The 14,032-nt window shown below is 48.0% G+C and overlaps 1 protein-coding gene across 4 annotated transcripts in view; it reads right to left on the bottom strand.

Annotated features, from left to right (window-relative positions):
• SEC24C (SEC24 homolog C, COPII coat complex component) overlaps positions 1 to 14,032 on the bottom strand; it is a 58,359-nt gene that overhangs the window by 4,179 nt on the left and 40,148 nt on the right. For all 4 annotated transcript variants that reach the window (XM_019555921.1, XM_019555922.1, XM_019555923.1 and 1 more), the window contains 8 exons: positions 13,234 to 13,350; positions 10,274 to 10,444; positions 8,373 to 8,469; positions 7,924 to 8,069; positions 5,197 to 5,335; positions 4,432 to 4,550; positions 3,418 to 3,597; positions 2,568 to 2,759 (listed from right to left, as the gene is read on the bottom strand). In XM_019555921.1, the coding sequence (XP_019411466.1) occupies positions 2,568 to 2,759; positions 3,418 to 3,597; positions 4,432 to 4,550; positions 5,197 to 5,335; positions 7,924 to 8,069; positions 8,373 to 8,469; positions 10,274 to 10,444; positions 13,234 to 13,350 (1,161 nt within the window). The remainder of the gene's footprint in view (positions 1 to 2,567; positions 2,760 to 3,417; positions 3,598 to 4,431; positions 4,551 to 5,196; positions 5,336 to 7,923; positions 8,070 to 8,372; positions 8,470 to 10,273; positions 10,445 to 13,233; positions 13,351 to 14,032) is intronic.

Here is a 14,032-nt window from a genome sequence, read left to right as displayed (position 1 = left end):
CGGCAGCCGCACCTAGCTTTGGACTAGCTCCACTGTTGGAACGCAAGGGCTGGCTCTGGAACCTCGTGAACCAACGGACACCCTATAGATTAAAAGACACTAACAACTTACTCTAAGTCGTCTACTTGTGCCAACTCGGCGAACCTCGAGGGTGGCTAAAAAGCTACCTCAATTCCGCCCCACAAGCCGCGCGCTCACACAACTCCACAAAGCCCGCGGCTCCCCTAAGCGGTGCCAGAGCCGCTAGCCCGGCATTTCGCCACAGGTACCAGAGGCTAGATCTGGCCTGGGGACTGGTGGCTGAGCACATCTAAGCTAGACCATTTCTGATAACACCCGAGCTAGCTAGTTTAAAGCTAGCTTGAGCATCTCTATACTACAATGCACTTAGCAGTGCAGACATATCCTACAATGAGACCAAGAAGAACTTTGCAATTGAGAAGTTCGGTTACTCACTACTATTGGGCAACAATTAACCCAATTCAGAAGCTAGGTAAAACAGGCTAACACATACAAGATGCTAGAGAGGAACAACCTCTATACTTAAAACTAAGTAAAATGGGATTGACACGTCGCCTGAAAAGAAAGAAGAAAAAAAAAAAGTCACACCCATAGTTTTGGTTACACTACAACCACCTTGTTCTCTGGGATCAGACCAAAAAGGTCATCTACTCCATTTGTACCAAAAGGAAGTTCATCTAGCTCAGAGACAGCATCTGCCCAGGAGTCTGTGATTGTGTCTAAAGTCCACAGGGAAGAATGGGCAGCCACTTAATATTTTTCCTCTAGCCCTGCAGAACTAATCAGAAAAAAGGGTAATACTACTCTTGATACTGGAGCTCCAGAGCTAGGATGCCAAGACAGGGATACAGGGCTTTTATGCAAATGGATCTGATTTGGCATGGCTCCTTCTGGAATCTGCAAGACTGGAGGATGCAGGGGGAGGGCGAGAGAAAGAGACCCTACTATTATAGATGCTACGGTCGGAAGGGACCTCAACAGATCATTGAGTCCGACCCCCTGCCTAGGCAGGAAAGGGTGCTGGGGTCAGATGACCCCAGCCAGATGCCTATCCAGCCTTGTCTTAAAGACCCCCAAGGTACGGGAAAGCACCACCTCCCTTGAAAGCCCATTCCAAGTTTTGGCCACCCTTATGGTGAAGAAGTTTTTCCTGATGTCTAGCCTAAATCTGCTCTGTCAGTTTGTGACCATTGTTCCTTGTTACCCCAAGAGGCACACTGGTGAATAGAGCATCTCCGATCCCTTGCTGCATCCCCCTAATGAATTTGTAGGTAACCACAAGATCACCTCTCAGTCTTCTTTTGCAGAGGCTGAAGAGGTCCAGGTCCCTCAGTCTCTCCTCATAGGGCTTGTCCTGTAAGCTCCTAACCATATGAGTGGCCCTCCTCTGGACCCTCTCGAGTCTATCAACATCCTTTATGAAGTACAGTGCCCAAAAATGGACACAGTACTCCAACTGTGGTCTGACCAAAGTCACATAGAGGGGAAGTATCACTTCCTTGGATCTATTTGTCATGCAACTGCTGATGCATGATAGAAGTGCAGTTAGCTTTGCTGATGATTTCATCACAGTGATGACTCATATTCATCTTGGAGTCCACTACAACTCCGAGATCCCTTTCCGCTTCTGTGGTCCTGAGATGGTCACTTTCCAGCCAGTAGGTGTGCTGGATATGTTTGCGCGCTAGGTGCAGCACTCTGCATGTGTCCTTGTTGTACTGCATCCTATTATGTACTGCCCACTCTTCCAAATGTTCAGGTCTGCCTGCAATCATTCCCTACCCTCTGGAGTGTGCACTTCACCCCACAATTTAGTACCATCTGCAAACTTGGAGAGAATACACTTCACACCCACATCCAAGTCACTGATGAAGAGACTGAAGAGTACAGGTCCAAGGACCAAGCCCTGTGGGACCCCAGTACCCACACCCTTCCATGTCAATACACCCACCTACTACCACTCCCTGGGTGCGACCCCTAAGCCAATATGCCACCCACTGGACTGTGTAAACACCATGTCACAGACTTTTAATTTATTTATGAGAATAGGATGTGATACCATATCAAAGGCCTTGCTAAAGTCCAAGAAAACAACATCCACCTCTACCCCTGCATCTAAGCATTTTGTGACCCTGTCACAAAATGAAACCAGATCGGTCAGGCATGATCTACCTGCTACAAATCCATGCTGGTTTCCTTGCTGCATTATTTTTCCCACTGGACTCCAAGTAATTCTCTGCTTGCCACCCCCTACCCTCAGGCTGCTGTGCACCCATAACATACCTATGATTTAAGCAAAATCTTCCCTAGTTTCATGAAGCGGGGTAGAGAGAAAGCGGTCTGGCCCTGTGCTGGGCTTGATTTCATGAATACTGATATTAGCTAGTATGAGAACTGTTGCTCAAGTGCTTTCCAATTCTACAACCTATTAGGTATAAGAAACCCCAAGGAGATTTTTGGAAGACCATCTTCAGACAGGGATTGCTTACTGCTCTCATTAGTGGAAGAACACCCTAATTCTAACTTGTACCCCAGGTCTAGCTCACCATAGTATTGCTGATCTGGCTGAAGGATGACACGCCAAAAAGGTTCTGGATCAGGCCTTGCTGTACGTTTACCCCCACCCACACGAAGATGTTCAGTCCATTTTCTAGCAGGTACATATCACCCTTGGAGAGGCGCTCTTCTGAGTTCCGGATTGCTGCTGGCAAGGCATCATTGTCCACATCAACTTTGGTCTGTTAAAATATCAAACACAATAAATCAAGAACTGCAGTTATCCACATAAATTCCTACCTTCAAGACCCTAAAGGATTTTCAATTTCTTGAATCAATTTCCAACTGTTTGCACATTTTCTTGTAACATGGACATTAGGTAACAATTTGCAGGGCTGTCAAACCTGGACTGAATTATTGCTGTTTCCTGTCAGTTTGTTTTCCTGCTTAGTATGATATCAAAGAGATTAGGAAAAAACTGCTGTTCATAAGTAGACTGCCCTGGCATCAGTATTCTGTAAGTCCAGTACTCTCCTTAGGTTGGGAATGTTCAGTCTTCCATTAACCAAGTGAAGTAACGTCAAAAAGTCAATTCAGTTCTCCTGGAAGGACTACAATCACTATATAAAATTACTAGAGTGGAGCTAGAGGATTTTTGAGGCTCCAAAAAAAGCAGTCTTGGCGCTTTCCTCTAGGACTGTTGGAGGAAAAAGTGTACCTTGTCCAACATACAACTTGCAAAAAATAATTTACAGCTGAAACCAAGCATCCTGCTAGCTGACATGGACCAACACTTTTCCCATGCAGCTCTTCTTTGTTAAATGCTGCTTTTCTGGGTATAGCAATGGAATTTCTGTATAGGGTAAAAGCCATTGATGTACACCAACCAGAAGCACTTACCAAGGGCAAAAGCCTGGGATAAAAGAAAACATTTGTTTCTGCCACATCCATGGAGGTTACTAGCTGGCGAATGTAGGCACGGTCATCAGTGGAGACTTCTGGTCCAGGCTGAAGGACATCGCTCTTCAACACACAGTTCAAGTACACAGGAAGCAGCTTCATGCATTCAGGGAGAATCAGCTACAAAGCACAAGATGCAGAATTTATTTAGCTTATGTGGTTTTGTTATATCGTTTCAGCCATCTTAAGTTGATGTCATCACCAGTTTAAAGAGCCTGAAGGCCACCAGGCAGCATTGTAAATGGACATGAGTCAACAATGTGGGAGATGGTCATAATGTAGATGTAGAACAGACAGGAATTAGTAACAAGCTCTCCCACTGAATGAGACTCGTAGACATTAGGGGCTGGAAGGGACCTTGCATGATCATCCAGTCCAGCCCCCCTGCCATAGGCAGGAAGTCTGCTGGTGTCAAAATGATCCCAGCAAGATAAACATCCAGGTGCCTTTTGAATAAGTCTAGAGCAGGTGCTTGCACAAGCTCTGGGGGAGTCTGTTCCAGACCCTGGACACATGGACTGTAAAGAAGTTTTTTCTTATGTCCAATCTAAATTGGCCTTCCAGGAGTTTGTGGCTACAGCCAACTAAAACACCTGGCAACAAGTAAGGCTTGCAAGGAGTCAGTAGAATAACTTCAAACTAAAGGACCCGATTTAAATCCAAAATCCACATAATTCTAGAGGCTAAACTCCTTTAAACACATTCACTTGTATACTCCATTCCACAGGGCATGTGGAATTAATTTCTCCTAAGGAAGTGCTGACTTGTATGACTATGTGCCAGAAGTCTATTTAAGAAGCCACTCAGAACATAGTTTCTCTTCCAGGTCATCTGGTTAAATGGACAGTTTTTTTCATTGTTAAAGTACATCATCCATATTAATGGAATAGGTGGGAAGGATATGGTTCTCAGCTTACTCCTGTCACACCTGCCATCCAAAACTGAGGTAGTTACCTGACCAGCAGAAGAAGGGCTGGCACAGTTCTTTCGGTAGCACGCCAGGATCTGGGCACACTGGTTGATCAGAGCATCTCTTACGGTCTTGACTGGGTTATTCAGAACTCCACGATACGCTGCACAGAAAGTTAAGAGCTCATCACAGATACCAAGTCACCAACAATACCAATAATTACCTCAAAATGGTCCAAAATCTTAAGTCCAACTAGACTTCAAAACACATTTACATAATATGTTTGCCACAAGTAAATCTAGAAGACTCCTTTGAACCTAGCAATGTAATTGCTTACTGGGCCAGCAGAGGTCACTGTTAGAATACAAGAAACACCTAGGAGTGCATGCACATAGCTTTTACCATTCTAAGATTTGTACAATTTTATTATGCTCTAGTTTGCATTATGACAAGGTTTTTTCATTCACCTGCTGGATGTGGGAGCATTTTTGTGTCTTTCCATACCCAGAGTAGGAGAACCCAGAGACCACGAGAAGGATGAAAACACTTTAGCTCTAGGAGCAAGCATATATGCATTTTATAAAAGCTCTGTGTGTACATATCTCCTTTAAGCCAAATTCAGAGACCAGTATTCTGCATCAAGAGTCAGAGGGTAAGGTTGATTCCTGCTTGTGCTTCCAGGGCAGAGGAACAATATATTGTGATCATTACTGTCTGGGAAAGGGCACATAAGATCTATAAATGCTTCAAAGTCTGGCTGAGCCTTTAGTACAGAGAGGTATAAAATTATCTTGGAGACAGATCCTTACCATACTTGGCTAAATAATTGATGAGCGTGTCCGTCTCACAGTTCCGGTAGAGGTCAGCCAGTTGTGTGCAACAGTTCAGGGAGAGGTTGTGAATGCGGAGTCGTCGTTGTCCTGCAGAGCTTGTATATAGAAGAGCACACTGCAAGACAGATGGAACAAAAGAACGGTTAAAAACAGGGAGTACGGAACCATTCATTTGGGGAACCAGAATAACCAATTCTATGCTTAGTGTGTTAAACACCATCTCAATCCTAGAGGAGGTGAAATCTTATGACAGGGACAGGCAATTATTTTGGGAGAAGGGCCACTTAATGAGTTTTGGCATACTATTGAGGGTCATATGGGTAGCCCCTCCCCTTGACTGGTGCCCCATCCCCTGGTTGCCAGCTTAGGACCAGAAGTCCTACCCCCTAACCCCTGACAGCATAAGTTCCTCCCCCTTGCCCCCTGGAATTACTCCTTTCAGCAAGGGGTTTTGCCATCTCTGAACCAGAAAAATACCAAATTATATTCTAAAAATCAAACACGTATTTCAACATTCATTAATTTAATTTCAAAAAATATTTTTGTCCTGATTTACATGCGTTTGTGTAGTATGCACAGAGGTTAAAATGAAGTCTTATTCCTGTATATTGTGGGAGGATGGGTATAGGTCGGCAGGTATGTGGGGTGTGTGGGATTTGTGTGGGGGGGTGGTTGGCGAGGGTTGTGACTTGCACGGAGGGGAAAGGTTTGCCCACAGCCTGCCCCCACCAGTGCTCCTGCAGGCCCAGGGTCTTCACTGCTGCCACTCCCAGCCCCAGGGCACCAGCACAGGCCTTGAGCTCCCGCTCACTGCCACCTGCCCTTCTCCTGATGCTTCCCCACCCCCTTGCCCCAGTCACTAGCACCACACTCCAGCTGCTCCTGCATTCCTAGTGCTGCAGCTAGGAACCACGTGATGCTGGAGCACAGCAGGTGGGGGATGAACAAGGAAATGGCTGTAGCAGGCAAGGGGAAGGGGCAGTGAGTGGGCATGCAGAGTGCAGCAACAGCCAGGCAGGAGCACAGCTCCTGGGCTGGTGTACCGGGGCCAGCACCAGCAGGGCCCACAGTGGGACGGCAGGAGTGCAGGGCCTGCACTGCTCAAGTAAGGAGAGGAGGGAGTTAGCCTGGCTTCACAGAGCCCCGGGCAGCCTGGGCCCTGTGCTCCTGCCATCCTGCTCTGGGCCCCAGTGCACTGGCACAGACCCTGTGCTCTGCCTGGCTGTCGCTGTGGTCTGCACACGTTTGCTGCCCCTTCCTCCTGCCTGCCACAGCCATTTCCTACTCTGGGACTGCAGGAGCCAGTCTGGCTGGCCCTGAGGACTGGGGCAATCACCCATGGTCCTCCCCCTGCCTTCCTCCTCCCCACTTTTTATCTGCATTTTCCTTGGCACAGGAAGGCAGGAATAGCCCCAGGCCAGAAGCCTCCAGAAACCCCTACTAGGCAGAGGCTTTGGCTGGGGCTCAGGGTAGAGGGGCAGGAGGCAGGGTGGGGCTGGACCTGCTGCTGCAGCTGTTTAGTTCTGATTCAGGCTCCCCCTGGGTCTTACTGCCCCTGTCTTCTGTCACCTTTGATAGGCAGCCAGGGCCAGATAAATATTACTTTTCTAAATTTTTTAGGGGCCCCACAGGCCAGATCTGGCCCATTCTACCCAAGAACTAATTTTTTTGTCCAACAATTACTATTTGCTTTTCTTCATATGTGTAGGAAGGCACTTAAGGATTTTCAAATCCTGTCAATGCTTGAAAAGCATTTATTTTAAGTAGTAATGCTTGGGTATCTGGACAGACAGGTAGAACAACACTATTCCAATTTGAAAGGGATTACAACAAAAGAAAACAGTATACAGACAAGGAAAAAAGGGATGAGACCACATCAAAGCACTGATTTTTGCCAATTTCTTCATAGTTTTATAGGGTAAGGGGAGGGCACAGGGGCTCTGAAGTAAAGACAGGCTTGGAGGAGTCTTGGAAATGTTTTCAGGATGGCTTTGAAAAGGAGGGACATAGGAATGCAAGAGGACATGACAAAGTAGCACACCTAGGTGTTATGTTTGTACAGAGAAGAAAAAGAACACTTGTAGGGAGTTAACTTGAAGTCAGCAATCCAAGGATAACATTCTTTTCTATAATGCAGAAGAACTGGGATTCTTTACAGGGTTAGATTCCTAACCCTACTAGGCAGGGGTACATAAAACTGCAAACAACTGTGTAGGACCATGGATAAGCAAAAGTTGTTTGCTGTGACTTTTCTTTCAAAGGGTGCTACTTCTCTCATCAGCTGCCTCAGACTGTGCTTTAGCTGTTTGGAGAAATAGTGTCCTTTAAAATGAAAGTAGCAGCAAGCAGCTGAGAGATTCATTCTTAATTAAGCATCACACTGCAGAAGGACAGGTAGCAAATCATCCAATATGAAAAAAATCTATGTTCTACTGTACATTGCTACAGGAACTGGAGGAAGCCTAGATGCCAGTTACGGAATCAGTGCAAAACCCCTCGGGCAACATGGTCATGTAGCCCTGTTTCTGAAAAGCTGGAGAGAGACATCCAAGGGAAGACACTTAGCATAAGGGAGTGATCTCACTCTGATGCTCAGTGGTATAACAACTCCATCTGGCAATGGCTTAAGTTTCTTGCTAGCACGTTCTTGAGCTTGATTCTCAACCCACCCATTTTCCATACACATTGGCATTTCTGGCTCACCTGAAGGAGTGCACCACTGTCTTCACTCAGTTTATCATCATGTTTGAATTCTACTGTGATGGTTTTATCACAGTCCAGACCTGCCAGCTCCACATCTGTTGTATTGCTCATGTAGAAAGCTCCAAAGAAGTCAGTCGCTCGAATTCCTGCAAGGAAAAAGAAGGATAGATGTGGAGCTGAGCCAACCATACTTTACAACAGAAGAGCCCAGGAAACAGCCTTTGGGATGACATGGCAGCCCGCTTCTCAAGGACATTAAATTGTCTTGACATATCTCTCACTACACCTCTTCTTTCAACCCTCCCATAATCCCAGATATGCTGAAGAATTAGGACAACAGACCTTACAGCCTAATTTCAGTATGCTCCAGCCCATGGAGAAGTCTGCTGTCCTCTTATTTCCTGTACTGATATGGCTAGTTTTTATTAAGCCTAGACAATACAAAGTACCTGTGCTTGTGCGCACTCTCATCACAGCATCAAATCCCACCTCCTTCTGGACATCTCTGCGCAAGTCATTCAGGAACCGTTCCTGGTCAGTTTCCAGCTGGAACACAAGAAACAATTCTCAAGTGTTACATTCCACAACAGAAGTTACCCTGCAGACTTCAGATCTCCTCATGAGAGATTCTTCAAATCTGCCACCTTATCCCAAAAATCAGAGTAATTTCAAAGGGCTCAAGGCCCGGTTTGCCCAACCACCGTGAGTCACCTTTTTTTTCCCCCTAGTGAATGAATTATTGCATTAGTACATTTTTAAAAATACTATGCATCTCTTCAGTCATTTAACAGGGAACCCTGCTCCATATGAACTGCTAGTGACATTCACGCCTGTGACTGCACATTATTAAAAAAACACCGTTACTGGAAATGCCAGTCTACATTTCAGCTTAATGAGAGGAGTGGGAATCCAAATGAGTTTCTGAAATAAGCTGCAATGTTAGTGGAGAGAAACCTTTTCTCTCTCCCCCACATGCTGAATGGATGGTCACAGTCTTTTCTCAAGCATAGAATCAATCCCTACAATGTGTTGCCAGATTTAAAGATGAGAGAATAAAAGTATCAAAACCCAATTTCAGAGAAGCTTTGTTGTATCAATACTGATGCATTGACAAGCAAACACTCAAGACTGTGTACATTACTTGAGATGGATCTTAACAAGATTCCCTTTAACAGAGCCACTTAAATGTTTTGCCAACTTCCCCCAAATCCCCATAAGCAGCGGTCGTCAACCAGGGGTACGTATCCCTACGGGTACTTAAAAAATTTGTAGGAGATATAGGGGTGGGGAACTCCCACCGCTACACACCCCCAGTGGAGGCCTGGGGGGCACATACCCGATCTATGCACAAGGTGGAGGTGGCTGCTGCACACTGGGCTTTGCATGCCGTTACAGCTGCCCAGGAGCAGTGTGACACCACATGCCTGCTGCTGCTGCTGGGCTGCACTGTGCCCCCTGCCCTCCCAGCAGTGGGACTGGTAACATCGTACTGCTCCTGCAGCAGCTGCATGCAAAGTCCAGCACAAAGCAGCAGTCACCTCTGCCCCACACAGTTCAGGGGGGCATGTGCCCCCCGGGCTTCCATCGTGGTGTGTGCAACAGCAGGAGCCCCCCTGTACCCCTGGATGAGCTAACCTGACTCAGCCAGGGCCCCATTCACCCTTAGGCCATGCCCTACTCCCTCCCATGGGGGCCTTGATCTGCACCCCACCAGCCATTTCCCCTCCCCCACATACTTACCTGCTAGGGGGCAGTGGGGGAGGAGGGTGTGCATGCTCAACCCTCCAAATAATTTTAATATAAAAGGGGTACATGAGCTGAAACTTTGATAAGAAGGTGTACACTTGTTAAAACGTTGAAAACCCCTCCCCACCTAAAGTTTCAGTCTGCTCCTCTGCAGGTAGCTGAAGAATGAGTATCTTCTCACTCCCCACTTTCATAAAACATATCTATCTGGAAAAAACATCTGTTATGAATGAAGGCTATGTCTGCCTGATACAGTAAGTCTCAAATTTATATTCTCAAACTGCCAAAATTTCATTGCTCACTTGAACTGCAGGGCATTCAAGAATTTTTTACCAAAAATGAAAGCAAAGCTTTTCCCATCTGATATTAAGCATTCAAATTATGCAGGTCTAGGAAAAACAAAAACTAGACAGCCAGCAGCACCTATGGTGTTAATGGTTTTTGTATTAGAGGAGTAGTCTAAAACTTTTTGGTAGTCACATTCTTCCTCTTAGTATAGATACATTGTCAGCAAAAAGCAAACAAAACCACTGTCAGTGGTTAATCCTGGATCTGAGGAATCTTAGCCAGAGCAGATGACAGACTGACCCAAGGAAGTTCTTACCTGGAAATAGCTATACTTATAAATGGAGCCCCCAGTCTGGTAAGTTACTACCCCCAGTGTTGCCACATCCAGATACTGATTCGGAAATAGGAATAAATCAACACAGCAACCTTGAGCCACACAGTCCTTGGCTAAATTGCTGTAGAAGTTTGTCTGGGGTTGAAACAAAGTCTAGGAATAATGGAAAAAGAATAGGGAGACAAAGCAGGTGAGAAGAAAAGTTACCACACACATTCTTCAAGACAATTAAACTATACTGTAAAGCACTTTCCCACCCCTTTCTTCTAAAGTGTAATCAGGATTTAAGATTTAAGTAGTAGCTGCTACACATGCTAGACTAAGGTCCAGAGCTTCCAAATATTCTGCTCACTTGGACTTCAGATTCTATCACTATTGTCCATCCATCCCCAAACAGAAGGTTTCCTGTCCTTACCCTTAAGATAAACTCAGTTCTGAATGATAACCCAACCCAAAGGGAGGACTGCAGCAATAAAAAGTGCTATTGATTCATTATCTCTTTTTTATTACTTCTTTCAATGTCACCCAAGATCTATCTTATTCTTCAAAGACAGCAAGAGAAGCTTTCCACTAAGTAGCGCATAAGTCGGGGCAGGAAATTATTTTGGGAGGAGCGCCACTTAACGAGTTTTGGCAAGCTGTTGAGGGCCACATGGGTAGCCCCACCCTTCAACAGATGCCCTGCCCTCTGGTAGACATCTTGGGACCGTAAGTCCTGCCCCGACCTCTAACCCATGCCACCAAAGTCCCTTCCCTTGCCCCTGGAAGTACTCCTTCAGGGAAGAGGATTTGCCATCTCAGAACCAGAAAAAAACAAACAAACAAATTATGTACTAAAAAAATCAAATACCCATAATATATTTTAACTCAATTAAAAATATATTTATCCTGATGTGCAGTTTCTGCTTTATATGTAGAAGTGATTGTATAATAGATCAAAATGTAGTCTTACTCTTGTATAGTGTGTGGGGTGTGCAGGGGGTGTGCGTGCATGTGTAGTATTTGTGGGATGTGTGATTGTGTGTGGAGGACAGTGTGGCTGTGGGGCTTGCAGGAAGGGTTTGAGGGTATGTGAGGTCTACATGGGAGTGCCCTGTGCACTCCCCACTGAGTTGGTCAGCACCTGCCCCCACTGTACAATAGCCCTGAGCCCAAAGGCGAGCTGCCAGTGGACCACCAGGCCCTCGGTGTATAGGGGGGCCCAGGCCTACCCCTCCCCCACACGCACTCCCCCACGATGTGGTGTTGTGCCCTGGGGCTGGCGATGGGAGGGAGCCAGCCAGGTCCCTGCTGCCTGAAGCCTTGTGGTCACGTTTGCACCCTGGTGGCCCCTGCTGTTGCCAAGCCAGGGGCCAACGCCTTTCAGGCCCAGGGAGCAGTGCAGGGGGCTCCAGGAGCCACTGGGGGAGGAACAAACTGGCAGGGACGTGGCCCCGGGTGTGGGGAGGTGGCACAGAACTTGCATTGCACTCCTGAGGCTTGGGGCAATGGCCTGGCTGCCCCCACCATAGGCAGCCTGGAAGGGGGGACTGCCACTGCCCTGGAGGGGAGAAGGCCTGGCCCCCCACCCCACAGGGGCCCAGTGGCAGCTTGCCCTCTGGCCCTGGGCAGGAGGAGAGGCTGTGCCAGGAGCCAGAGTGGAGCCATGGCCACTTTTCTGCTTCGGAAGCTCCTGCAGCTTCCAGAAGGCCAGGGAAGCTCCTGGCCGGCCCCAGGGGCAGTGCAGTGGATCCGCTCAAGGCCGCTAGGGGCAGCACGACCCAGCAGGGACATGGCCTGGCACATGGAAAACCTAGGGAAGCGGTGTGGAAGTTGCATCCCACGCCTGAGGCTTGGGACAGCAGTGGCCTGGCTTCCCCCCCCCACCACCACCATGGGCGGCCCTGGCACGTGCCACCATCCCAGGGGAAAGGCCTGACCACACCTGTCCCGCAGGGGCCCGGCAGCAGCTCGACCCCTGGCCCCAGGATGGGCAGGGAGGATGCACCAGGAGCTGGAGCAGAGCCAAAGGTGTTTATTTTGCTCTGGAAGCTCCTGCAGCCTCCCTGGGCTTCCTGAGCCCTAGGCCAGGACCCTGCCAGGTAGTCCCACCCTCAGTGGCCTCAGGAGGCAAACCATGCTGCTCCCATGCTGCCAGGCCTCTGAAGGGCTGGGGGGGGCCCAGGCCTTACCCCCAGGGCAGTGGCAGCCACCAGAGCCTCCAATGGAGGGGGAGGGGTGAGAAGCTGGGCCATTGCTGCTCCACACCTCAGGCATGCAATTCAAGTTCCGCGCCACCTCCCCACGCTTCTTGTGTCCTGGGCCACGTCCCCACCAGCTTGTGCCACCCCCAGAGGATCCAGGTGCCCCCCATGCTGCCCCCAGGGCCAGAAAGAGAGGTTGGGAGCCAGTGACAGCCAGGTGATGCCCCAAGGCTAGTGCCAGCAGGGCCCAGAGCAGGGTGGCAAGAGCCTGCACTCTATGGAGCCAGGCTGGGTGCCCCAGCAGGGAGAGAGGGGAACCACCCCACTCTGGGCCCCAGGACACCAGTGCTGGCTCCCATCTATCTACCTCCTCATTCCCAGCCCCCCCGCCCCAGCCCTGTGGTCAGGCAGGGACCAGCATGCGCAGACCCAACCCTGCTCTTACCTGAGTTTCCCACTCCGGCACAGGCGGGAACAGCCCCATGGTCCTAGGCCAGAAGCCCTTGCTAGGCAGGGACTTCCTGCTGTGAAGGGGTGGGGCTAGGCAGGCCCTGCTCTTCCAGGGGCCTGCTGTGGCTTCCCCTGGGTCCTACTGTCCCTGTTTATTTTGCTGTCATTTTTGACAGGAGCCAGAGGTAAATTAATATTAATTTAAAAAAACATTTTTTAGGGGCCCTGTAGGCCAGACAGAATGGCTTAGTGTGCCACATGCGACTTGCTGGCCATATTTTGCCCACCCCTGACACAAGTCATTACTACCTTCTCTTTATCGGTGTTGATTAGTTTCTTGTCATCTCTGTTCTTCAGCTTCCCTGGGGCCTCTGCAATAGGCAGAGAGGTGTGAAAAATGAAGAGCTTGCCAGCACATTCTGCTGCCTATGGAGGAGGAAGAAAATTATTTAAGTTAGAAACATGCATTGAACTGGTGTGGGACATTGGAATGAACCACATTAAATGCTTACTCTATTACTGTCCAGTTCCCTGATACTAGCTGGGGACAATCTTGAATCAGCAGGTTCATAAGCTATGTTTACTTCAGCTAACAGTTACTCTTTCTTCTTAATATTTCTTGTGTTTTGTGGGTGAAATCAAGGTATAGTTACTGGGATAGAAGTGAATTTTGTGAAATGAGCTTCCTTAACTTTTTTTTTTAAATAAGCATCAGGCTGATGATATTCTTTTAATGGTCAACACACACAATGGCCCCTGACACAATACATTTATCACTTAATTGAAACGTTACTCACAAACTGTAGGACGCCACATGTACAAGCAATTTATCATGGGATAAGCTTCCTAATGCTGGGAACGCTACATCCACAAAGATGTTGCTTGTTAAAATGTGGAACATCTTTGTGGCTGGTTTGTATTCTGCTTTAAATTAGAAGGTGCATGATGTATGCTCCCTCTACTATCTCATGGTGCTCTGCTCTTCCTCCCCACCTTGACTGAGACAGGGAGGGAGAGCAGCTGGCTCCCAGACAGCCTGCCCAGCACTGAACTGTCAAGAAGGCTTTCAAGCAGCCCTGCCCTGGTTGCTGGCTGGGACCCAAGGGCT

This window comes from Crocodylus porosus, unplaced genomic scaffold (genome assembly GCF_001723895.1).
Source record: "Crocodylus porosus isolate Cpor-Errol unplaced genomic scaffold, CroPor_comp1, whole genome shotgun sequence".
NCBI classification, from domain to species: Eukaryota; Metazoa; Chordata; order Crocodylia; family Crocodylidae; genus Crocodylus; species Crocodylus porosus.
This window is presented reverse-complemented; position numbering and strand designations above follow the sequence as displayed.